At 37.9% G+C, this 25961-nt stretch overlaps 1 protein-coding gene across 1 annotated transcript; it reads left to right on the forward strand.

Annotated features, from left to right (window-relative positions):
* The first annotated feature begins 3626 nt into the window (after positions 1-3626).
* On the forward strand, positions 3627-5392 carry LOC145061554 (zinc finger protein CONSTANS-LIKE 16-like). Its single transcript, XM_079009066.1, has 2 exons — positions 3627-4803; positions 4907-5392. The coding sequence occupies exons 1-2, from the start codon at positions 3769-3771 to the stop codon at positions 5111-5113; spliced, it is 1242 nt and encodes a 413-aa protein (XP_078865192.1). The 5' UTR covers positions 3627-3768; the 3' UTR covers positions 5114-5392.
* The last annotated feature ends 20569 nt before the right edge of the window (positions 5393-25961 follow it).

Below are 25961 nucleotides of genomic sequence, written 5' to 3' on the forward strand. Positions count from 1 at the left end.
AAAACAACATAAGAGGACCACTAATGGTTAGGGTCGATAAAAAAATGATCTGGATCGATAAAGTCAAGCAACTACATGAGATTAAGCCGTACATATTGGAATTGACTAAAATTAATAGATGTAGAGTCTGTAGCCATAAAAATGTATTAAATGGGCCGGATTACGAGTTTGGGCTCATATACATAGTTTTAAAGTATGAGTTATAACATGTTGGTATCGGTAAGATTGATATATGAAAACATTATTATTGGTTTTACAGATTTAATTTAATATATTAGTTTTACAGAAATTATATCATGAAAATAATAATAAAGTTCTGTAAAATAAAACGAATTCTAAAAAAGTACGTATTATAAATATATATAATTACTTGTTTTTGTTACATTTTAATATCATATATTTTTATTTTGTAAAACGGAATGATGTGGTGCTGATGGCACCACAATCCATATAAGCATAAGCTGAATATGACATTTTTGACATTTTCGTCACTTTTAATTGAGGTTAGTGTGTGCTGTTGAAGACAAAAGAGGGTAGATGAGGAGGGAGAGAGAATGAATTTGAACAACAAATGAAGAGAAAGAAATCGGCAAAAGTGTGTCGTTGATGATTGCAGCAAGCAAAAATAGTAAAAATTGTAAGAAACCGTTTAGCAGAAGTGTTGTATGAAAAAGTTCAATGATAACTAAAAGTTGGTTCATTGGTTAACGCTTCATACACATGGGTCACAGAAGTGGAGATCGCATAATGGATTCCTTCTGCATTTTCTCAATTTCTGTTGCTTACAAGATTTTCGAAATTTCATTTTTAACTATAATATATATAGCCTAGTATGACATTCTAACTAATGACATACCATTTGTCAACCTAATAATTTTCTATTTTAATTTTTAAATTTTAAATTTCCACTTTAATTCTATTCAATTAATAACATTAGATTAAAAAAATAGAATTAATACGTATTATAAAGTAATATAAATTTACGTATTTATTTGAATCACCGATTATAATTTTATATAATTAAAAAAATATATTTTAATTGATAATTTATTTAAAATAACTGACTAATAATTTAGAGTTTTTACTATGAAAGTTTAATTAATTTTGTAACTATGGTTGCTACGGGTTGTAAACTAATATATATATATATATATATATATATATATATATATATATATATATATATATATATATATATATATATATATATATATATATATATATATATATATATATATATTCAATTTATGGAGCTTATTCTTTATCGAAAAAAATCTAAAAATATTTAAATTTATATATTAACACTTAACACTGTGAATTTGAAAAATATTCTTCGGATTCACCGTGTGAATCCGGATTCACATTGTGAGTTTTCAAAATTCACATTGTGAATTTGACGTAAAAAAAATTCGAATTTGATATCATTGGAAAAAGGATAAAAAGTTATGAATTTCTGTATTTTTAGCTTTTTTTTTGATAAAAAATGAGTTCTAAAAATTGAAAAAAAAGATTGATTTTTTGATTCGTTGGTTAATTATTGTTCTCTATTGAACCCTCTCTCTCTCTCTCTCTTATATATATATATATATATATATATATATATATATATATATATATATATATATATATATATATATATATATATATATATATATATATATATATATATATATATATATATATATATATATATATATATATATATATATATATATATATATATAGAAATCGGGTTAACGCGATGGTCAACCGATGGACTAGGTGTTGGTCATCATCGATTTAACTGAAAACCAAACTTTTAAAATATTGCTTTATCTATATTTTTAGACATAAACCCATTTTTTTTTTTACTTTTTTTTAATAGTATTAGCCAAAAATTCATTGTTCTTCCGAATTCCGTTTACTAATTTTATACTTCTATTCCAATGTTAAAATAGGTTTAGAATTTTTTTTTTTCGTATTTTTTTCCATGTTTTCTTTATAACATTTTTTATACATTATATTTTATATATTTTTAACACAATTTGTTTTAACAAACTCTTCAAACATTTATTTAATAAATTTCCACATTGTTTTATAAGTTTTATTTTTATTTTATTTTTAAAGCTTCATATTTTTAACGATTTTTTTTATATCTTCTAATGATTTTTTTATAGTTTTTTACTTACTTTTTTTTTTTTTTTTTTGCCACAAATAGATATTTACAACGTTTTAACATGTTTTATTTTTGTGCATATAAATTAGCTTTTTTGTTTTTAGAAGTTCTATTAGATTTTGTGTTTTGGAAATCCTACATACAAAAATTTGTAGTATCCAATTTCGAAACTAATTACACCGCTGTAATTCTTTTTAAGGTGTGCGGAACAACACACGGATATGCAACACTAGTTTGACAATATTTTAGACTAAATTGAAAATTTTTGATCCGTTTTCTTTTGAATTATTTTTTTGTTAATTACCTATTAATTAGATCATCATTAGTGAAATGCAATATGAAATGATGTATTTTTGTAGTACTCTCCACAAAGGCTCTTGGTTCTTCAGGTGGCATCCACCACGAAGGTTAACACCACCTCGGTGGTCTATTATGGGTCGTGTTCGTGGTTGAATGTGGCGGAGAGCATGAACCACAAACCCATGAGCTTTTTTTTATTCTCTTCTTTTCCTACAAATTTATTCGTGGTTATGATATGTATACCAAAGCTGGTGTGGAAGAAGATGACGGTTAGGTGGATAGAGATGAAGGCTAAACAGGTTTATGGTTCGTAAGCGGTACTCCGAACGACCTAAGTTGACATTAGTACATTATGCTTTTTTATTTATTTTTATTTTTTTATTATTATTTATTATTATTTTTATTTTTACATTTATTAAGGGTTTATTGTTATGCTTCGAGGATTGTAAGCTTTTTTTTATTTATCCGGAATGTAAACATAAACGTTTTATTGGGGTGAAAGTTTGAATTATGTGTTTCCAAAGGTTTTAGTTGGTATCAAGATATTTAAGTGATTTAATTAAGTATTTAAGTACTTCCAATCTTTACGTTACGCAAAACAAAAACATCGTTAATTACATTTCTTACATATAATAACATCATAGTTACAATATAGACAATGAATTTTTTAATAACATACCTGCAATATGGCTTTTTAACAAACAGCCGAAAATTGATGAGCAATAATTTCATGATGAAAAATCATGAATATTTAAATTTAACATCGGTTAGTTTTCTTTTTACCAAATATCTATTAAAATAAATTTTCACATGTTATAGTATATATACAGGGTCCAATTTTACTTCCATAAAACCAAAATTTGTGTTCAAGACCCATGGGAATTGAAAGACCATGCTAACCCACATGCAAATGGACCTACAAAGAATCCTTCAGAAAGAGGTTCACCAATCAGAAAGCAAACCCTAAGATCACTCTAATCACTCAACGAATCAGCAACTGATAAGACCATGCCGTGGGCCCATAAACCCTAATCCCTAAATTTCCCTTCTTTTTGGACCCCACCAAAGCTACAGATGACCACTCGAGTCGCGTAATCACAAGTCGTGAGTTTTGGGGACCAGCACTACAATAATTGTAGCCACAGTGTTCTTGTATATACATGCAATGCTTCCCTACCAACAGCTGTTGTGCTACACTTCTGACTCTTTTGGTATATGGTTAATAAAAGATCTATAACATTGTTTCTTCTTCTTTTCTCCTTTTTCGTTTTCCTCTCTTCTCTTTGGTCGTTTGGAAGATCAAACCCTCGAACATGATAGCCGGAAAGAAAACAGCCAATGCTGTTGGTGGCAAGACAGCAAGGGCTTGCGACAGCTGCGTACGAAAGCGGGCGAGATGGTATTGTGCTGCTGATGACGCTTTCCTTTGCCAAAGTTGTGATGCCTCAGTACACTCGGCTAATCAGTTGGCTGGTCGGCATGAGAGGGTCCTTCTCGAGACTACTTCCTCTAAGCTCTTTGGGTCAGGCATAGCTTCGCCTGAACCAACCTGGCACCAAGGTCTCACCCGTCGTGCTCGCACCCCACGACTCCGGACTAAATCCTCTCTCAAACTAGATAGAAAGAGCGATTTAGTGAACTCTTCTGCTCCCTTAGTTCCGGAAATAGGCGTTTTAGACCCATCATCACTTGATGAAGAAGAAGAGGAAGAAGAACTATTGTATCGTGTGCCTGTCTTTGATCCTTTTGAAACTGAATTATTTAATACTTCTGATGAAATAGGCAGGAGCTTGACTTTTGTAGTGGAAAACAAACAAGAAGAGACATGTGATTTGGATGACCTTCAAGGGTTTGATCTGCCAACTGATGATATGGAGCTACTGGAATTTGCTGCCGATGTTGAAAGCTTATTAGGGAAGGGTTATGATGATACATCGTGTAGGATTGAAGAATTGGGGTTAACTAATTATGATTTTAAGGATGAAGATAATACTAACATTATTATAGGAACTTGCTTCGACGAAAATAAGGTGAAAGTTGAAGATGATGAAAGAGAAGCAATTTTAGGTTTTGATTTGGATACAACTAGGGAAACACTAGATTGGGACTTCGGTCATGAATCCACGATGATGATAAAAGAGGAGGAGAAGAAAGTGGTGGTAGGCGTAAAAGAACATATGATAATGGTGTCAAATGATGAATGTAAAGAAGCAATGGTGAGAAAATCAAGCATACCTTTGAGGCTTAATTACGATGAAGTGATCAGTGCATGGGCTGATCAAGGATCTCCATGGACAAACGGAACCCGACCAGAACTCAATCTTGATGGTTGCTGGCCTGATTTCATGGTTCTTTCTTTTTCTATATCTCTCTTTGAATCTCTCTATTCCTTCGTTTATTAATTTGTCTTATAACATAGTATTCTGATCGAGAAGTATTATAATCTTTTAGGGTTTGCAATGGATGGGGAATAATACTCCTTTATGTGGAGGCTTAGGAGGAAGCGATGGAGGAAGAGAGGCAAGAGTGTCAAGGTATAAAGAGAAAAGAAGGACAAGATTATTTTCGAAGAAGATAAGATATGAAGTGAGGAAACTAAATGCTGAGAAAAGGCCTAGAATGAAAGGGAGGTTTGTGAAAAGGGAAGGAAACCTTTGAAGAACCTCCTGCAACTTCTACTTTCCCAACTTACCTAAGCAAGAACTAGTACCAAATCGATGAACAAATAAGCTTTGTTCAATAATTTGTTCCTTAAAACTCCCATCCTCCCATATTTGCTTGTTTTCATGGCAAGATTGGGGATGGTTAACCAATCCTTTTATTTTTCTAGTATTTTCGGGTAAATATTGTAATTTCTTTCTACTTTGATATGATCTACGATGTATAGTATATGATAATAATAATGAAGCAGAGTTGCAACTTGTGTTGAACTGCAAATGAATGCTTGCATAACTCATTGTAAATTAAGGTCTCGTTTGGATTTCAAACTCGTATTTTGTTAGCATCTCTCCCCATGTGGTGTTTCTGTTTATAAATGTATTCATCTATGAATACGCTACCTCGCTCCACCACCAACCACCAACCACCATCACCACCGCCACCAACCACTACCGCCACCACCACCACCTCCACAACCAACCACCACCAATAACCGCCACATCCGCCACCACCCACCGTCACCATATTCATATATAAATAATAATTTCCGTTATAATTATTTCTCTAAGATTACAAAGAAGGTACTATGTATTATTTATTTGGCAAGTTTAGACATTTTTTTTGAATATATATAAAGGGATTAGTAAGAGACTACTAGTAAAAATAATATAAAACAAATTACATTGGCTTGAGAACAAGACGCTAAATAAACCAACAAGCTTGAAGAGAAAGACTATCAGTTAATACCATAGGGAGACTAATATTAAGGATATCGAGCCCGCTGGACCAACACAAGCCATTTAGGAAGAAATCATATATAGTTTTATATTTATATGTACAGTTAAGATAGCAAGAATAGTTCGAAAATTTATTTCTATAAATGTGTTCCTTCTAACTTTGTCATATGCCAATACAAGGCATGTAATTTAGAAATTCAAGTAAGCCTTTTCACCACAATCTCTTTTATTATATGGTATCAGAGCTGTAACAGCTCCTTAGTGGTGGACGCAGAACATTTGAATAAGGATGTCACTCATATTACGAAGGCGTTGAACCTAATAGAAAAACATTTCTTTTACATTACAGGGCTGAATCGGAGTAGTGTCCTAGACCCCTGGGTTCTACATAGGTCCGCTACTACAGCTCCTATGAGTTTTCTTCTTCCGATCCCATCCTTATCTCCTTCTTTAATCATCACGTCAACCATGGTTGAAGTTACCGCCTACACTCACTTTCCAATCAATCTTACCCAAAACAACTTCCTTATTTGGAGAAAATAGGTTCTAGCAACCCTAATTGGTTTTGGTCGAGATAGTTATGTCGAAGACTCCATTGAATCCCCACAAAAATTTCTGCTTTCAAATATCACAAATCCTAATCTGGCTTATCTCCCTTATTTCTGCCAAGATCATATTCTTCTTGGTGCCCTGCCTCAAAGTTGCTCCGACACCTTTCAACCAATTGTCTCTTCAGCGAAGACATCTCGTCAAGCCTTCAAACGCCCGACCGAAAGCTATACCAATGTGTCCAAATCTCACATAATCTCCTTAAAGTCCAGACTTGCCAACAGCCATAAACGTACATAATCTGTTACTGAATTTCTTCATGAAATGAATACCATTACTGATGAACTTGCATTAGCATAAAGCCTTATAGACGATGAAGATCTAATTGTTCATATATTAGGTAAACTCGGTGACGATTATACCCATACCTCATCTACCTTAAAAATCCAAGATACACCCATTACCTTCCTCGATTATTTTGACAAATTGGTGGACCATGAAAGAACTTTAAAAGAAACCCAACAAACACCTCTGATTGCTACAGTAAACAATACACAAAATAGCCAAATCATTATACACCTAGAGGAAATGACACTTTAACTTCAAACGGGTTCAACAACTCTGTTGCAAGACCATCTTGTTTTCAAGGACAACATAGTGGAAACAAAAACTCTTAGTGAGGAAATCGAAACACTATTTATTGTCAATATTACCATATTTCGGGTCTTGCCACTAAAGATTACAAGAAGCTAGCACATTTTCTTAAGGAAAACAACATCACTCTATTAATCAATTCACCAACAAACTCAATGGTGAACAACTTTCTGGCTCGACGAACATCACCAACACCACCGTGGATGTTTGACAATGGTGCATCCCATCATGTTGCATCTAACCCCGCATTATTTCACACTCTATCAATATATGGTGGACCTGATGAATCTGTGTTAGGAAATAGTTAAGGTTTATCTATTTCTCACACCGGACACACAACCCTTCCTACTTACACTCATCCTTTAAACTTTAATAATGCTTTATTCGTTCCTCAATTACACAATAACCTCACTTCTGTTGCGAAACTCTGTAAATCTACGAAGTCTCAGTTGGATTTCCCCCATCACTTTTTGGTTAAGGACATACATACGAGGGCACATCTCATGCAAAGAGTGAACATTAATGGTATCTACTATGCTGATATCCGCTCGCTTCGCAGTCTTCCATATTAAATTTAACAAATACCTCTGCTAAGTCAATCCTCTCTTGGCATCACAAGTTCGGTCATCTGTCCATCAAAGTTCTCAAATTTCTTCTTCGCAATTCAGGACTTCATTATAATAAAATGTCAGATGTTTCTTTTCATGTGTGGAAACCATAATTTTCTTTCCTACAACTCATGCGTGGGGGACCTTTTACTAATTCGGTGGTTATTTGGTCCAAAATCGGGTTTGAAGTCTGTAACACCGCAATTTTCAAACCAAAATTTTCATTTTTAAAACACATAAACTATTATAATATTACATAAAAACCACAAGTTTCTCAAATGTCAACATAAATCCACAATAAAAGTCAAATCCCAGAATCCTCAACATAGTCTCAGGCAGGTGTGTACAATCATGGCGATGCCTTCCCGTGGTCCTAAGAGGCACCTGAAACACATACACATTACACGGTAAGCACGAAGCTTAATGAGTTCCTCAAAATACCACATACACAAATAATAAGCCTCTTATGGCTATAACTCGGCATGAACCCTCCGGTGTTATGCATCTCAGTGTGGACCCTCCGGTCATGTGTCTCAGTGAGGACCCTCCGGTCCCACAACTCAGTTTAGACCCTCTAGTCCAGTATCTCAGTGAAGACCCTCCGGTCCCACAACTCGGTTTGGACCCTCTGGTCCTATCGCAGTAAACACAGAATATATCATATATATATATATATATATATATATATATATATATATATATATATATATATATATATATATATATATATATATCACACAGAAAATATGCATAGCATCACATAACTCAAATAAGCATAAAAGACCCTCCGACCACACATAAATACCACTCATGGTAAGTATAGTGAGAAGACTCACCTCGTATGAAAGCTAAGGAAATGTGTACTCCTCGAACACGAATCACCGAACCTAGCCTCTACCTAGTCACATTTGATGATTATCTCTAGTTAACACTTAAAATACAAATTCTAACAAATTAAGTTATTTTCCCTCTCTAACTCTTGGATTGGGAAAAATACCATTTTACCCCTCTATGGTCACCACGACTCATGATTGACCGAACCCTTAAGTCAATAGAAGTCAAACTCGAGTCAACAGTCCATGTTTGACTCAACTCGCCGAGTGCACCTATGTGACTCACCGAGTCCCCACTGTTCCTCAGAACATCGCAAAAACCCAACTTAACTCGTCGAGTTGTCTCATCAACTCGCCGAGCCACCCTTGTCTAGACTCATCGGGGAAAACCCTAGCCGACTCGTCGAGTCAGCTTATTGACTCGCCACGTCCCTTAAGTCAAAATCTTATTCAGATGTTTTAAGGCAGATCTACCACTCCAAACTCTAGATCCAGCCTCCCAAGGTTCGAATGTCATGTAAAGCTTCAATCTTTTCGTTCATGCATGACATATTTGCTCCATAATGCCACTATAAGCTCTAACTAAGGTGTTTAAGCTCAGTAAGTCTTTCATGGTTGAATAAAGATGGGACCTTTGGACTCTATGGACCTCACAAGGTCCAGATCTGATGTCTCAATGCTTGGAAAGCACAAGTCATACCAAATATGAAGGAAATATGGAAAAAGCCCCAAAAGTTCCTCATTAGCAAGATCTAAACAACATAATGAGAAAGGTGATGGCTTTTACCTTCCAACAGAAGCTCCAAGTGAAAGAGTACTGAATCCCACAGCTTCTCCTCGTTCCTTGCTTGTATCTCACTTCTTGCCTTCCAAAAGATTCACCAAAACACTCAAATATTAGCTCAAACACTCTCTCTTAGCTCAATGGCCGATTAGGGTTTCATACAGGGGAGTTGGGTAGCTGGTGAGGTGGAAATGAGGAAATAAGTTTCCTTAAATAGGCCCCAAACCTAGGGATTTAAGGTTTCTTCATACATAGCTAAGTCGTCAAGTCGGCTCTCTGACTCGTTGAGCCGGTCATTAAACCCACATAACTAATCCAACTGTACTTGAAGAGTCGGACACACAACTCGTCGATTCACTCATTAAATCCAAAAATAAATAACTAAATAAATAAATGCAATACTTGGGAGTCGAGATGTTACAATTCTCCCCGACTAGAATCAAACTTCGCCGTTGAAGTCATGCTCCATAAATAACTCTGGATACTACTCTCGCATCTCAGACTCCGGCTCCCAAGTCCACTCGGACCCCTTCCGATGTTACCACTGGACTTGAACTAGGGGCACCTCTTTGTTCCTCAGAACCTTCACTTTCCAATCCAAGATCACAATCAGCCTCTCAATATAATTCTGGCTCTCATCCACCTGAATGTTCTCTAATGGCACCACCGTCGTCTCATCGACTACACACTTCGTCAACTGAGACATGTGGAAGGCGTTATCAATTTGACTCAACGCCTCTCACTCAACACTAATGTGACGACTAAAAGCTAAGGACACAAAGGATCGAATCGCACCCGAGTCAAATAACACCAAAGCAGGTACAGAACTCACAAGAAAAGTACATATATATATATATATATATATATATATATATATATATATATATATATATATATATAACACAATATAATCATGCACAAATCTCAAAATAACAGGAAAAGAGGGAAATACGTACCGACTACAACATCAGGTGTTGCGTAGACCTCCTCCGCTATCAGCTGAAAAGCTCTCCCGTGAGCCCTCGGTGTCTCGGCCTTCATTGGCCGACTGTCTGTAGCACGAATATCAGCAGGAGTAGAACCCTGGGCCGATTCCTGAATGAGCTGAGGGAACTCGGCCTTTCGATGGCCCGTCTAGTTGCAGTGGAAACAAATAGAAAATCCCTTGGGGCAATCCCTCTCCATATGCCCCTCCTTACCGTATTTGTAGAAAATCCCAAATTGGCAAGATCCCTCGTGGATCTTGCCGCACTTGCTACATGTGCGGCCCTTCTGGCCTCCAGTCCTCGAATCAGTGGGCTTAGCCCACTTAGCCGCCGGCTGCGACTGTGTCGGTCTCCTATCTCTCCCCTGCTGCTTTGCCTCTTCTCTCGACTAAATCTCCAACTCAATCTCCCTCCTTCTGGCATTGGTCTGCAACTCATCCAATGTCCGATAAGACGAGTTCGACACGAACTCTTGAAGGTCTCTCCTCAAGATGCTCAAATACCGACTCACACATGCTTGCTCAGTAGAGACGTGCTCAGGGCAGAACAATGCCCTCTTATGGAACATCCTCGTAATCTCAGTCACCAACTCTGTCTTCTGCTTGAGAGATAGAAACTCCTGTGCCAAACGCTCCCTCTCCACCTGGGGAACATACTCATCTTGAAACAACTTGGTGAACCTCTCCCAAGTCACTGCAACATGATCTGTAGGGGTGGTAAAATCAGTCATCACAAACTTCCACTAGTCCTTCACTCCCAAGCGAAGCTGGTTCAGGGCGAACCGGACTCTCAGATGCTTTGGGCATGAACAAGTATAAAACATCCCTCAATGTTAGTGATCCATATCATGGCAGCAATCGGATCCTGTGTCCCATCAAACTCTGGTGTCTTCATGTTGTTGAACTCTCAAAACAACAACAAGTCACCTCCTTGTGGCCTAGCAGCAGCAACAGCCGCAGTGGTTGCAGCAGTAGCAGCCTCAGTAACAGCAGCGTATCGCTTGTCAAATGTATCAATCAGGGTGGTCTTAATAGATCCAAACATCTCCGGTATCACCTCTCGAATGGCTGCGGCCACTTCCTCATGGATAATCATGTGGATCTCCTCATCACTGGTCCCACTACTCTCGGGGTTGTGGCACGTACCCACCATGATGTCTCTGAAACACAACACAAAAATCATTAGAGACTCGCTCGAGCATACTCACACTCGATTCCCGCCCCTACATGATCCTCAGCACCCTAATGATTCTTACTTGGATTGCATACAGATCGGGTGCTTTTAGTAGTACGGGGCCAATACTACCTTCCACACCTAACCTGTAGTCATCACAAGTCCTCTTCCTACGATTCTAATTCACAAGTACTCTATTTCTCACAAATATCATACTACTCTCTTAGTAGGATACTCGTATGCTCATCTAGGTATTTCTCCTAGATTACCTCTCGACTCAGAACTCATCACACACTCAGGGAAAATAACAGATAACACTGATCAATATCATACTAGGCTAAGGCATCACATATCAGGCAACTCTAGCCTTAGAATAAGAAATACCTAGCCTATTCTCTAGCATGTATTTCTAATATCTCATAAATATCTCATAAAGTAAACAACTAAGGGTATTTTGGGAAACCACCGTTCGGGCTCTGGCTGTTTGTTCACACTGATCCTTCTCGTTTTTCTCTTAGAAACTCTTACTCGGTTTTAGAAAAGTCATTTCTTATAAAAAAAATTCTCAAATCCTTAGTTTGAGTTCAGACATACCCGAAGGTGCATCCGAGTCCCTCAAACCAAGGCTCTGATACCAACTTGTAACACCGAAATTTTCAAACATAAATTTTCATTCTTAAAACACATAAACTATTATAATATTACATAAAAGCCACAAGTGTCTCAAATGTCAACATAAATCCAAACTAAAAGTCAGATCCCAAAATCCTCAACATAGTCTCGGGCAGGTGTGTACAACCATGTCGGTTCCTTCCCGCGGTCCTAAGAGGTACCTGAAACACATACACATTACACGGTAAGCACGAAGCTTGTTGAGTTCCCCAAAATACGACATACACAAATAATAAGCCTCTCATGGCTATAACTCGGCATGAACCGTCCGGCCTCATGCATCTCAGTGTGGACCCTCCGGTCCCACAACTTAGTTTGGACCCTCCACTCCAGTATCCCAGTGACCCTCTTGTCCCACAACTCGGTTTAGACCCTCCGGTCCTATCGCGGTAAAAACAGAATATATCATATATATCACACAAACAAAATGCATAGCATCACATAACTCAAAGAAGCACAAAAGACCCTCCGGTCACACATAGATACCACTCATGGTAAGTATAGTGAGAAGACTCACCACGTACGAAAGCTAAGGAAATGTGTACTCCTCGAACACGAATCACCGAACCTAGCCTCTACCTAGTCACATTTGATGATTATCTCTAGTTAACACTTAAAATACAAATTCTAACAAATTAAGTTATTTTCCCTCTCTAACTCTTGGATTGGGAAAAATACCATTTTACCCCTCTATGGTCACCATGAATCATGATTGACCAAACCCTTAAGTCAACAGAAGTCAAACTCGAGTCAACAATCCATGTTTGACTCAACTCGCTGAGTGCACCTATGTGACTCACCGAGTTCCCACTGTTCCACAGAACATCGCAAAAACCCAACTTAACTCGTCGAGTTGTCTCATCAACTCGCCGAGTCACCCTTGTCTAGACTCATCGGGGAAAACCCTAGCCGACTCGTCGAGTCAGCTCATTGACTCGCTATGTCCCTTAAGTCAAAATCTTATTCAGACATTTTTAAGGCGGATCTACCACTCCAAACTCTAGATCTAGCCTCCCAAGGTTTGAATGTCACGTAAAGCTTCGATCTTTACGTTCATGCATGGCATATTTGCTCCATAATGCCACTATAAGCTTTAACTAAGGTGTTTAAGCTCAATAACTCTTTCATGGCTGAATAAAGCTGGGAACTTTGGACTCTATGGACCTCACAAGGTCCAGATCTGATGTCTCAATGCTTGACAAGCACAAGTCATACCAAATCTCAAGGAAATATGGAAAAAGCCCCAAAAGTTCTTCATTAGCAAGATCTAAACAACATAATGATAAAGGTGATGGCCTTTACCTTCCAAGTGAAAGAGTACTAGATCCCACAACCTCTCCTCGTTCCTTGCTTGTATCTCACTTCTTCCCTTCCAAAAGATTCACCAAAACACTCAAATATTAGCTCAAACACTCTCTCTTAGCCCAATGGCCGATTAGGGTTTCATACAGGGGAGTTGGGTAGCTGGTGAGGTGGAAATGAGGAAATAAGTTTCCTTAAATAGGCCCCAAACCTGGGATTTAAGGTTTCCTCACACAGCGCCAACTCGTCGAGTCGGCTCTCTGACTCGTTGAGTCGGTCATTAAACCCACGTAACTAATCCAACTCTACTCGAAGAGTCGGACACACAACTTGTCGAGTCATTTATTAAATCCAAAAATAAATAATTAAATAAATAAATGCAATACCTGGGAGTCGGGATGTTACTAATCCGGTGCATGTAACGCCCGTAAATTCGGGCTATACATTTAAGACATAATAAGTAATAGTTATTATAATTAAAATCCTTGAATATGATAATTATTCGTCGCACGTGATAAATAGATGCTTTAATAAGAATATTATTTTGGATAAATAATCTTGATGAAAGTTTAGTAGACGAGATGAGGATTCTGTGGGTATATAGAATCCCCAAATGTGACTGCGTATGAAGAAATTCTAACCTTTTGATGTTTCACGTTTAGCCCAATGTGATAAAGTATTCCGGAAAATACGAATCGAAGATAGGTTGCTTATTATCCTAAGTGATCTAAATAAAAGTTATAGTAATCGTAAAAGTAAGCAAATGTATATATAGATCGCCAAAATCTAACTTCCTAAGTGGAAGTTTTGATTTTTTGGAGTTTCAATACAACAATGTGTGACACATAAATCAAATTGTAAATCGGTTGTGTGTTATCCAAAACACTATAAATGAGAGTTGAAGATCTCATAATTATAGTTTTGTCGATATAAATACAGTCGAGAAGAAACTTCATATGAAAGAGTTATTGTTTCTATACAGAGTTTAACATTCTAAGCCCTTTAAAAATAATTTTAAAAATAAAGTGATAATTAGCCGATGAAGTCTAATGGAAAGTTATAGTACTCATCGATAGCTACGTGTGGATATAAAGAACGTCAAAAACGGAGCTCATATGAGAAATATACAATTTTTAGAAAATAATTAAAAATTTGCACGATGCGCCTAACTTCTAGAAGGGTAACACAGACCAGGGAAAAGGAGACATGTGGCAATATTTAGGAGGATCAACATCACCATAGTACGCAACGTGCCTATGGACTTGACGCGACGTGCCTCCCCAAGATGCATATATAATGCTACAAAATCTCTCATTCTTTCTAGACATTTCAATCCATTCTCTTTCAAACATTTATCCTTCTTTGAGTTCAGATTTTTCTGTACTTCTGAGCATTTTCGCAAGGCTCTGGAGTATCTAGGAGCCTAACGAAGAGGAGCTTTTGGGTCAGAGTTTTGCCTATGAGTTTTCCAGACTTTTTCTAGGAAACTCTGTAAGTTAAGCTACACCTATATTGCTTTAAGTGTAACTTATATTTATATTCATAATCGTTATTATGAACCTATAAATAAGATTTATCAATGATTCCAATCATAATACTGGTTGATCTATTTACTGAAGTGATGTCTAGCTAGATATATTGAGGTGTTTAAAGTGATATTTCCAAACTGTATACTTTGTATACCAAACAAATCCTACGTCTGATATTATATTACCTGGTTGTTCCTTACTTGATAGATCTTGACGTAGACATTGTGATTATTGAGGAATCTACACTATCATTATTATAGCCATGAGAAATATAAGACTAAGACTTATTACTATCTATGCCTAGGTCTTTTGAAAGGCAATACCTAAAGTGATAGGTGAAGCGTTGTCAAAATAAAAAGTCATCCACTTAAGTTAGGTGACTGCATAGTTACTTTCATCTTACACATAAATAAAAAATATTAGATAATTAAATGCTATATGTGCTTAATATTTGAATCCTTGATATCTACGTTAAATGCAATAAATTACATGATTTACTTGAATTAATCGTATATGTATTTTATTGTATTTATAAAATATTAGGTATAAAAGGGTTAAGAAAGAGATAAAATAATGGTAAGAGACCATGCAAGAGATAAATAATGGTGAGAGATCATATACCAAAGATAAAATAATGGTGATAGACCATTCCCAACATTGTACTATTGTACTACCGAGACTAGTCATCTAGTAGATTATTGATGACGACCACAAACTCTTCTAAACAGTCTAGTGGAACACTAGCTAGGGATGAAAGTGGGTCCAAACCCGGACCGGATGGACCCGGACCCGGAAAACCCGGAACCAGTTAACGGGATTTTATAGAACCGGAAACCGGACCGGTATATAGGAACCGGTTTCGGTTTGGTTCCGGGTATGGTTCCGGGTAAAGTGGGTCTAGAACCGGAAAACCCGGAAACATCAAAGTGGGTAGGTTGGAACCGAATAAAGTGGGTTTAGACCCGGAAAACCCGAAAAAACCGGAATTTTTTGGTAATTACTTACTACTTAGTGGGTTGAACTTTGAAAATTTTCATATTGATATCCCGACTTTGGGGGGTTGTAACTTATTGAATACGAAACCACAATTAACAAAATTAGAGTCTAAAATCATGTATAAACTCTAAAATACACTCTGGAAAAACCCGCATGTCAATCCGAATTTAAACGAATGAGATATACTTGTGTTAATATTTTCACATAATACAAAGTACAAAAACAAATAGCTGAAAAGTTGAAGATTTTCAGTTTTGATATCCCGACTGTAAATCATTGAATGTTAAACCAAAAATGACAAAATTATAGTCTAAACTCATGTACAAACTATAAACTAGAAGTTAGAAAAAACCACATGTCAATCCGACTTCAAACGAATTAGATATGCATGTTTTAAAACTTTCACCGAATACAAAAAAACTAAAAAACTAAAAACTTTCAGCTTTGGTATCTCAACTTTTGAGGACTGTAAGTCAATGAATATAAAACTAAAAATGACAAATTTATAGTCTAGAATCATGTACAAACTCTAAACTACATGTTGGAAAAAACCGTATGTCAATTGGAGTTGAAACGAATAAGATATGCATCTTGTAAACGTTTCACAAAAAGTGGTTCCGGCCCTAAAAGTGGTTCCGGTTCCAAAAACCGGTTCCGGATTTTAGACCCGGTTTACCCGGACCCAATGGACCCAAACCCGGATTACTCGGAACCCGGATAAAGCCAATTTTTAAACCCGGAACCGGACCCGGTTCTATATATTCCGGTTCTAACGGGTCCGGTTCCGGTTCGGTTCCGGTTCCGGTCCGGTTTTCCGTTCTAAATCTCATCCCTAAGACTAGCAAACTAGCAATCTGAAGGTGTTAGTGAATCATACAATCCGAGAGTATGCAACATGTGTTCATTTGAGTACTCTATGCCTTTCATGTTTACCTTGTTGGCATATATTGCTTCGGAATCCCCAAAGTATTATTGTGTCCTCCTTACTCCTAGCGATCCTTTAGGATAGGCCCATTGAGATCACAATTTTTTTTATCAAAGAGTGAGAATAACGGTAATGGGTAATCGAGTTATTTATTTGGTGTAATATATATATATATATATATATATATATATATATATATATATATATATATATATAGTATTATTGTGGGTTGAAAATCCTATGTGCTCACTAGGCTCCCAAGCCTGACCAACTTAGTTTCTTTGTATTATAAGTAACGGTACGAAGGTTTAGGGATATTGATGTTTGAATCTGACAAGAGATTTAAGGGGTTTTAGGTCATTAAATAATGTTATGTAAGTCCTGTAAAGACTAGTTTATGCTTATGTTTCTGTATCGGTTATGACATCCCAAGCTTCTAAATATGAATGAAAAAGTTTATTTGAAAATGCTTTGATATTAATATCACTTCACATTAATAATGTTTTAGGATAAATTCCGCACTAATAAAAGAATACTCTATTTTTAAGTAATCATAAACAAAAAGTTTTTTATTGGCCGTAAAAATGGGGATGTCACAGTTGCTATGAGATCTTTAGTTTAAGCAAATTAGGAATTTTGGTAAATTCTAGACTTCAACTTAGAATGCTAAGTGATGATCATGAGGTATTTGTCTAAAATATTTTAGGTTATATAATTGAATTGACACAAGCATTAGCTTACTTTAGGGTATGTGACTTAATTTCTATTATGTGCTAAATGATTTGTATTATAGCATGCTTTAGGTTTCCTACCTAGTGTAGTTCGTATGAATCGAGTGAATGAAATGAAATCAGAGTATGAATCAATCAAGAACACAAGTTGTAAATAGAATCTGTGTGGCTCGATTAATACTTCTGAAAGATACCAAAGAAAATGAGAGTAAAGTACACTTAGTGAAAAAAGTTAATCTATACCTTGTATCCATCCCTATTTATAGGAACACCAGATGTAAACAAAAAGTACATAAGGGCTAAAACTTGTACGCTTCGACATATAAGAGAACCCGTATGAAATACATACAACGAATACAAAGAAATGGACTTCGACAATAAACATTACCTAAGAGACTTAGACACCTCGCAACAGATTTCGACCTCTACATTCTCCCCCATTGTGAGAATTGTCGAATCCTAAGTCATTAGCATCTTCGTTGCTTGATGAAGTACTCTTCGAATTTATGTGTACCAAACAATCGTGTTTTTCACCTCAGCCTTATCACCAACATTTCCTTTTGTAGTTGTTAAGACGCACCAGAAGAATGTGTACTGTCAATTCATATATCTTTCTACATCTTCAACATTGAACAAAAAATTGGCCATCTTCTGATTTTTGTTTTTCCCAATGAATACTACACCCAAGGTCTTAACACAAGTTTCCCCATCTTCAAAATTCCTAAGACTTCTTGGACCTTTCAACATTGATTGAGGAACATTCACTTGTCTCCCTATGGCTAAAGCAAGTTCCACATCAGTTAAGGCTAGACAATCGTAGTAATTGTCTATGAACAACTTGATATGAGCAAAACCTAACAAGAAATATTATTCACTATTTACTTGATGTTTTGAAACATCAACACTGCTCAAGATCTTCATGATACAAATGAGATCATTAAGATTCATCAAAGGAAAATCCGCAACTGAGAAATCACATGCAACATTATTAGCTCGAACCACATGATAACAAAAGTTCTATAGTAAGCCTTCGAATAGTTGATCCTTGGAAACACCCAAAACTTTGACAATTTTTAATAAGGACCAGACTTCCTCCTCCTTCTTCCCAATAACAGCATGAAATCTCATCTTTAACTTCTTGTATTCCTCATTGTTATCAAATTTACCCACCGACTGATATTAAGACGAAATAAAAATCATTTGATTGATAGGAATATCCTGTTGATTGAAATCTGTATTTATGATATCAAAGCTCTTTTTAGGAACCTTTTCAAAATCATACATATTCCTAAGAGAAACTATCTTCTCAATAGTCTCATAATAGTATTGATTTGTTAGATCTCCTTTATCAAGACCCGGTGGATCACCTTGTCTTTGTCTCGAGATGCTATTGATTTGTCTTTGTTTTTCAATCTCCTTTTCAAGATTTTCCTTTTTCTCTTCCTCTGTTAACTCTTTAATTATGCCCTTCCCTCTATCACCTTTATATTGACTCGAAGGTGGTGGATTTGAACTTGAACCTCCAGTAGAAGACCCAATAACTATGCCTTTGTTCAATGGATTCAAAGTCATTGTGGTTGAGGTTGTAGACATCAAAGTATGAAGTGAAGTTGGAATTTGTGTGCTCATTACCTTCCCAACCACCTTACCTTGATCAGAATCCTTTGATGATCCAACATCCTTTTCTCCCCTTTGCACCCCTGTTTTAACAGGTGGGACATCAGTTGGAATCAAATGTACAAGCTTCAGAAGAGGAGCCAATTCGACTTTTAGATTAGACTCCAAAGAGGAAAACATTTTGTAAAGAGACTCCTGAGAAACTGAAGATGGAGAATTAACATTAATATTTAAAAGTGATTACTTCAAACCCCCCAAAATCTCTTTCCAGTTTTGAAAACACCTTGGAATCAGACTTTTTTGTCGAAGAAACCTGAGTGTTAAGAGAATTATAATACTACACAACTTTCTTAATAACATCAACCTAATTATGAAGAGTTGATTAATTCTGATCAAGTTTAACAATCTCCTTCGACATTTTGGTTTGGATGGCCTAGATTTTGAGATTAACAACCTTCTCTTATTTCTGAACCTCTTCAACAAAAAAAATATGGCATTCTTTAGCAATAGACCTCAGATCCTTAACCTCAGATTGAAAATTTTCTGCTTGACGCTTCAAACGTGCTTCATATTTCGATTCAATCTGCTCCACGACCATTTTCAATCGATGTTCTTGAGCTTGAAGTAAAACATAAACTTCAATCCCAAAAACTATGTATCGAATCCCAGTATTAGCCTGAATCCGAGTTAAAGAATTCAACATTCGATTCAAAATCTTTAACTACTTTCCTGGCATATGCATATGGTTAGGAATGTGTTCTTCCACTTAGTTGAACTAAATATCAGCAAACGAAACCATGACTTCATGATCATCATCTGGCTCAAAATCTAGAATTGATTTTTCACCTTTGGTGGATTGAGAAAGGAAAAGAGAAGTGGTAGGTTGATTCATGATGTTGTTGAAGGTAGGTGTAATAGTGGAAGCAGGTAATGAAGTAGGAGTATGAGTAGTAAATGGTGGTTCAGAAGTAAAAGTGTCTATGATGGTTGTTTCGATGGTGAAGGATAAGATAATAGAAATAGGAACAGTTGAAGTTACAACAGGAGGATTACCTTATGCTTTGAATGTCGACACCTTATCACCCATGTTGACATTTGTGTCCATGTTAGATATGTTCACAAGGATGCTTGAAGTTCGAACCTCCTCCGAAACGGATTCAGCCATCAATACTTTGGGTGGTATGACTGTTGTCTGCTCAGGGATGGAAATCATTGAAGAATCACCAAAAGTAGTGGTTGTGTCTGTATTAGATATGTTCACAGAGCCACCCAGAATTCCAGTCTCCTCGAAAGTCGACTTGACTAGAGAGCCCCTTGTAGGTGATTCAAATCCAATATTTTCATGACGAATAGGAGATTGATTACCTTCATCTTCTAGGTCAGTCTCATGAACAACTTCATCCAAAGGATCTTCCAATTGCTTCTTCTTATTCTTGATCTTTTTATCCATTGCATGCACTCTTCGTGTAACACCCCGTTTATTTATTAGATAAATAAATTAATTAATGATCGAGTTGTAGCCCTAAAATCAATAATTCTATAGCGAGGTGTGATTTCAAGGAGCTAATTGTCATAATTTTGAAGTTGAGGGTTAAAAGTGTAAGTTTTGGATTTAATTTGAGAAAGGTTGCATAAGTCAGGGGGCTGATTGGTAATTTAAGGACTTATTATGAAAGTAAATTATGGATTCAGGTTTTAAATGGTAAATATTGGCTTTATTTTGAAAGAAATGTCAAGGGGAGGGGCTGTTTGTGGCACTATGGAAATAAGTTTGTGGGGGATCGGGGGTATATAACTTGTCACCCCTGTCTACACCCTAACGCTAATGAAGCCATCTACAGCCGCCACCTCCCCCACCCTTATACCTCCCTCACCGGCGCCGCCATCTCCGGACCTTCCTACCGCCGTTCATCAACCTCCAGCCGACGCCCTTCACTCGTTTTTCCTATCCAGCAAGTCCAGCCGACTAACGCCGCTGCTTCGCCATGCAAACGCCGCTTTCCCAGACAATCGGCGTCAATGCTACTGTTGTTCCGTTGCAGGAGACGACGAGAAATAGCTGTTGTCTCGGTGTTTCGTCGCTGCGATTCTGACGTCTACCCCAGCCTCCGCCTTCTGTCCGACTTCCACCTTCTTTCACATTTGTATTACCCTTCGCTGGCTGCCAAGGTCATTGCTGCTGCTGCTCGTCGTGCGCCACCTGGTGGGAGGCCGTTTCCAGATCTATGTTTTGTCGGGTTGTTGGCCGACAACTGAGAAGAACCACCATGGCGGCTGTCATTATTAACATCGCTACGCCGCCCGTTTCTACCTTATTCCGACGCCACCAGCCACCATGGGAGGTGGCTGTGGGTGTATTTATGGGTGTGTGTGGTGTTGCTGCGTGTTGGATGTCAAAGGAACCACTACCATCGAGAACCGCCACTACCACCACCGTGAGGTGGTGGCTGCCGCCATGTGCCGCCTTGTGTGCGTTATCTTATTGAGTGGGTGTGTGTTTACTTGATTTTTAGCCTTGTAAAATGTAATTGCAATTATGAATAATGAAAGGAAAAATCAAACCACCACCGTAGAGTGGTGGCTGCCTCTTCCTGCCACCACCGGCCGTCGTGTCTGGTGGCGGTATGCCTCGTTGATGTTGTGATTTGGTTTGGATGTTTGGACAAGGGACTAAAACCCTAATGGGCCTTGTAAGCCCTAATGGGCCCAATAAAACCCTATTGGACCTTAAAGCCAAAACACGAGACTGATGGGTCTAATGGACCCTAATTAACCCAAGGAAAACCCTAATGGGCTTAATGAATTAGCTATTGGGCCTATTGGGCTAATAAGGGTTGGAAACCCTAATTAGGGTTTGGAAAACCCTAATGCAATAAAACCCAAATTTGGGACTTAGCGGGACCACATTGGAATAATTTAATGAACTTAAAATATTAATTATTAATCATTGCAAATTAACTTAAGGCCATGTGGGACTTAATGGATTAAGTCCTTAATAGGTTAAGTAGGAAAGTGAACACTAATCATTATTTTATGTTAAGCCCTAATTTCACTTGGGTTATTAAGTGGGCCATTCTAGATTAAGCAAATGGACTAGAATAATTAATGGGCTTTGGGGTAAGGCCCATGTAAGGGGTTTGGGTCAAATTTGGAAAATTGGACCATAGTCTGGGCCTTAGTGATTATATGATGTTGGGCCTTAGAATAATACCATGTATAGGATTGGGCCCAATTTGGAAAATTGGGCCATATGTTGGGTTTTGATTCCCAGTTGACTTTGGGCATATGGGTTGGGCCTTGGGCTTGAATAAAGTCAACCTTGGGGTAATGTAGTAATTATCCAAGGACACATTTATGGTTATATGATGGTACCCAATTATTAATTGGGTGTTGTTTTGGTGTTGACAGTTCGGGAATCTGTCATCCAGCAGCTGGGGTTGAGTCTACGGAACTTTAGCAGTGTAGGATTGTGTCTACATGACTTCAGCAGTGCCAGGTGAGTTATCCTCACTATACCAAAGGGTCTACGATACTAGGTTGGTCCCTTAGGATTTTATCCCGGAGTCAGTATGTGTTTCATATTCGTAATCAGTTAGATTGGCACCCTGGTACCTAGGGTGTTATGCGGTTATGATCTGTTGGATTGGTACCTTGATAGATAGAATGGTGCTATGCTTAGCAGTTAGTATGATCTGTGCTTATTGCTTGATTATGTGCTATTTATATGTCGACATACATGGATGGGTTGGGTTGAGGTGGTGTCCTGCTTTGTGCAGTTGAGGCCAACATACCCAGGACGGTCCGGATAGGCTGTAGGCCCGTAGGAGGCGGTCCAGTCATGCCGAAGGCTCGACGAGCGGTCCGGATAGGCTGTAGGCCTGTAGGAGGCGGTCCAGTCATGCCAAAGGATCAGGAGCGGTCCAGATAGGCTGTAGGCCCGTAGGAGGCGGTCCAGTCATGCTGAGGGCTCATTATGAATGCTGTTCTGTTTTTGTATTGATTTGATATTTGTTTTGGTTAGTATGGGTTGGTATTTTGGGGGTAACTCACTAAGCCTTCGAGCTTACATTTATCGATTATTGTTTCAGGTATTCTGATGATCGCGGGAAGGCGAAGGCATGATTGTGCACCTCCTTACATTTTCATGATTGATTCTGGGGATACTCTGATGTTTAAATGATTTGAAAGTAAACTGTAATAACTTAATGGTTTTAAATGTTTTAAAAAGTTTTAAATTGACTTGAATTTTATGGGTGTTACAAGTTGGTATCAGAGCCTTGGTTTGAGTGTATTGGAGGAAACACTCGCGTGTCTCCAGTCTCAAACTGAGGACAAGATTTAAAATGATTTTCTTAAACTGTTTTCAAAATAATAAAGGTGGATGCAAGTGTACGATCAGCCGGAGCTTACAGATAGACCCCAAAATACCTTACGAATTATTTGAGTTATGAGATATGATTGGAACAACATGCTAGTACTGGGCTAGGGATCTTCAGGAATTGCATGATAGAATTGCATGATTATATGATGCTTGATAGCCTAGGGTTTTCCTTTATATAAGATTGACATGATTATTGTAGTTGCTTAGTGTATGCATCACAGTTATACATAATTAAGATCTTATAGCCTGAGAATGTTTGATTTGGCCTTATGTTCTGTTCTTGTTTGATTGGGAGCTTAGGGTAGGATTGGATATTCGAAAGTCTATGGGGTCCAGCGTTATGCATGTATGGCTAGCATACACTAGTGCTGCAGGGTTGGTGGAAGTTTCATGGATGGGTGGGTTGTGTGAGGCCGGGAGGCCAGTTATGAGATATTTAGCCTTCCTCTAGAAGTTAGGATTGAGCGCTCGCTATGTTTATGTACATTTTTAGGGTGTTGTGGTGATAATTGAGACAAATATGGTAGGTGTGGAAGGCAGTATGAGCCCGTACTACTGAAAGCACATGACCCATACGCGTAGCAAGGAAGTCACAACCCCTGGGGTTTAGTTTGGAGTTTGTTCCCGGTTATTATATGGACCATACGAGATCTTTTTGGTGTATTATCAAAATGATGGTTACGAGACATTTTGAGACCGGATTCGGGTCAGGATCGGGAGCTGGCAGCCAGGATAGGCCAGTATTGTCATAGGATCGTGTCAGGGAGATCATCCGGGAGGAGTTGATCGAGATTGTTCGGTGAAAGATTCCGGAGATGATTAGGTCTATCAGGAGCTCCATGGTTGAGTATTCTGACGAGCACTATGCAGCCATTGCTGAGACGGCTGCCACATCAACTTCAACAGTTGTAACGACGGCAGGGGAGGAGCTGGTCAAGCTTTCCAGTATCGAGACTCGTTACTGGGACATATTCTGATGAGCAGAGGGTTGCAATTACTTGGGACCAGGGAGATATTCTGTACTCGTTATATTTTCGCGGGTTGAGCAAGAGAGGCTAGTACATGAGTTTCTAGATTTTAGGCTTGGGGGTTTACTCGAGGCTGGAATGAGAGTCGCGGGGGCTCCGGAAAGGAGTGATGACTATGTTCAGCTGGGATTTCGTAGTTGGAAGTAGAATGATTAAGTGGTGGATTGGAATATCGTTTTATGGGGGTAAGGATTATGCCCTTTCAATTTACGAGCCTGAAGGATTGAGCAGGCTTGTGACCCTAGGATCAGATTGTATTCCAGCTTGGTGTCAGCTAGTCGTAGGGGTTGGCGACAGTATTTCAGCACTGGTGAGCGTGGGTGTGTCGATGTGACATAAGTACCTTGTGAGATCCGATTCACCTTGTTGCATCAGACGGTAAGTATTGATTGTGCGATTCATTGCACTTTTGGGATTGGAGACTATGTCATGCGAGCAGTTGTAGCCCAGTTTAGGACAAAGGTTATTTCAGCTACTGTAGTTCAGCTGTAGATGACCGAGCTGGTGAGCGAGTCAGGGTGCGAGACCCTGAATTATATGATTTCTAGAGCCGAGAACGGGATATTTGTTAGAGCACTTTGAAAAAAAAAAGGGGGTATTATATGGGAGGTCTGCGGACAGGGTCCCATAGGATGATTATTCAGGATTGTCAGAATTCAGTGGTTTTAGTAATCGTTATTGATTGGCAGATGAAAGCGCCAATGGAAGTAGCTCGTTGCTCAGGTATTACTGGGAGTATCTGTCTTTTGGTCTTCAAGATTTGAGTGTGGGATCATTCAAACATTAGGGACTGTCGGTTTTACAGGGATTCAGGAAGTGTTCATCTAGTTATTAAAAGCATGTGATCATTTGGGGTTGGCTAATAAAGGAGTACTATTTGGAAAGGTCTGGTTGTCATCAGATCGATTGTTGGAAAGTAAGAAGGATTAGGAATTCTCATCTTTTCATGTATTGTGAAGACTTAGTTGAATCTAAGTGGGGGAGAATCGTCCCGGAACGCAGAAGCAGGATTGGTTTCGAAACTGGGATAAGTTTCGCATCGTATTTAGGAAGGAAGACAACCCTAGTAGCTGCTTGGTTTGAGTGTCATGTGAGTTGGGACTTCGATAAAACTCCCCAGCATGTGAATTGCGTCTTCTCGGTGCTTGATAGCATAAATTGGGGAAATCAGGTTGGGATTCTAGCCATGAATTAAGTTCAGTGATGTGTTAGGTCAATCTCGTGTTCAACTGGTATGGAAAGTGCTGTAAAACTGCGGGGGTAGCCGTAGCATTCACTAGCGATCAGGTAGTATGGAAAATGTTATAAGACTGCGGGGGTAGCCGTAGCATTTACAAGGTTAT

This window comes from Lactuca serriola, chromosome 7 (genome assembly GCF_051521515.1).
Source record: "Lactuca serriola cultivar US96UC23 chromosome 7, Lser_US96UC23_V15, whole genome shotgun sequence".
In the NCBI taxonomy this organism is placed as follows: domain Eukaryota; kingdom Viridiplantae; phylum Streptophyta; class Magnoliopsida; order Asterales; family Asteraceae; genus Lactuca; species Lactuca serriola.

Excerpts from the sequence above, each read along its gene's own strand:
- LOC145061554 (XM_079009066.1), top strand. The coding sequence starts at position 3,769 with ATGATAGCCGGAAAGAAAACAGCCAATGCTGTTGGTGGCAAGACAGCA. Across the intron at positions 4,804-4,906 it reads GTTGCTGGCCTGATTTCATG|GGTTTGCAATGGATGGGGAA; the intron begins GTTCTTTCTTTT and ends ATAATCTTTTAG.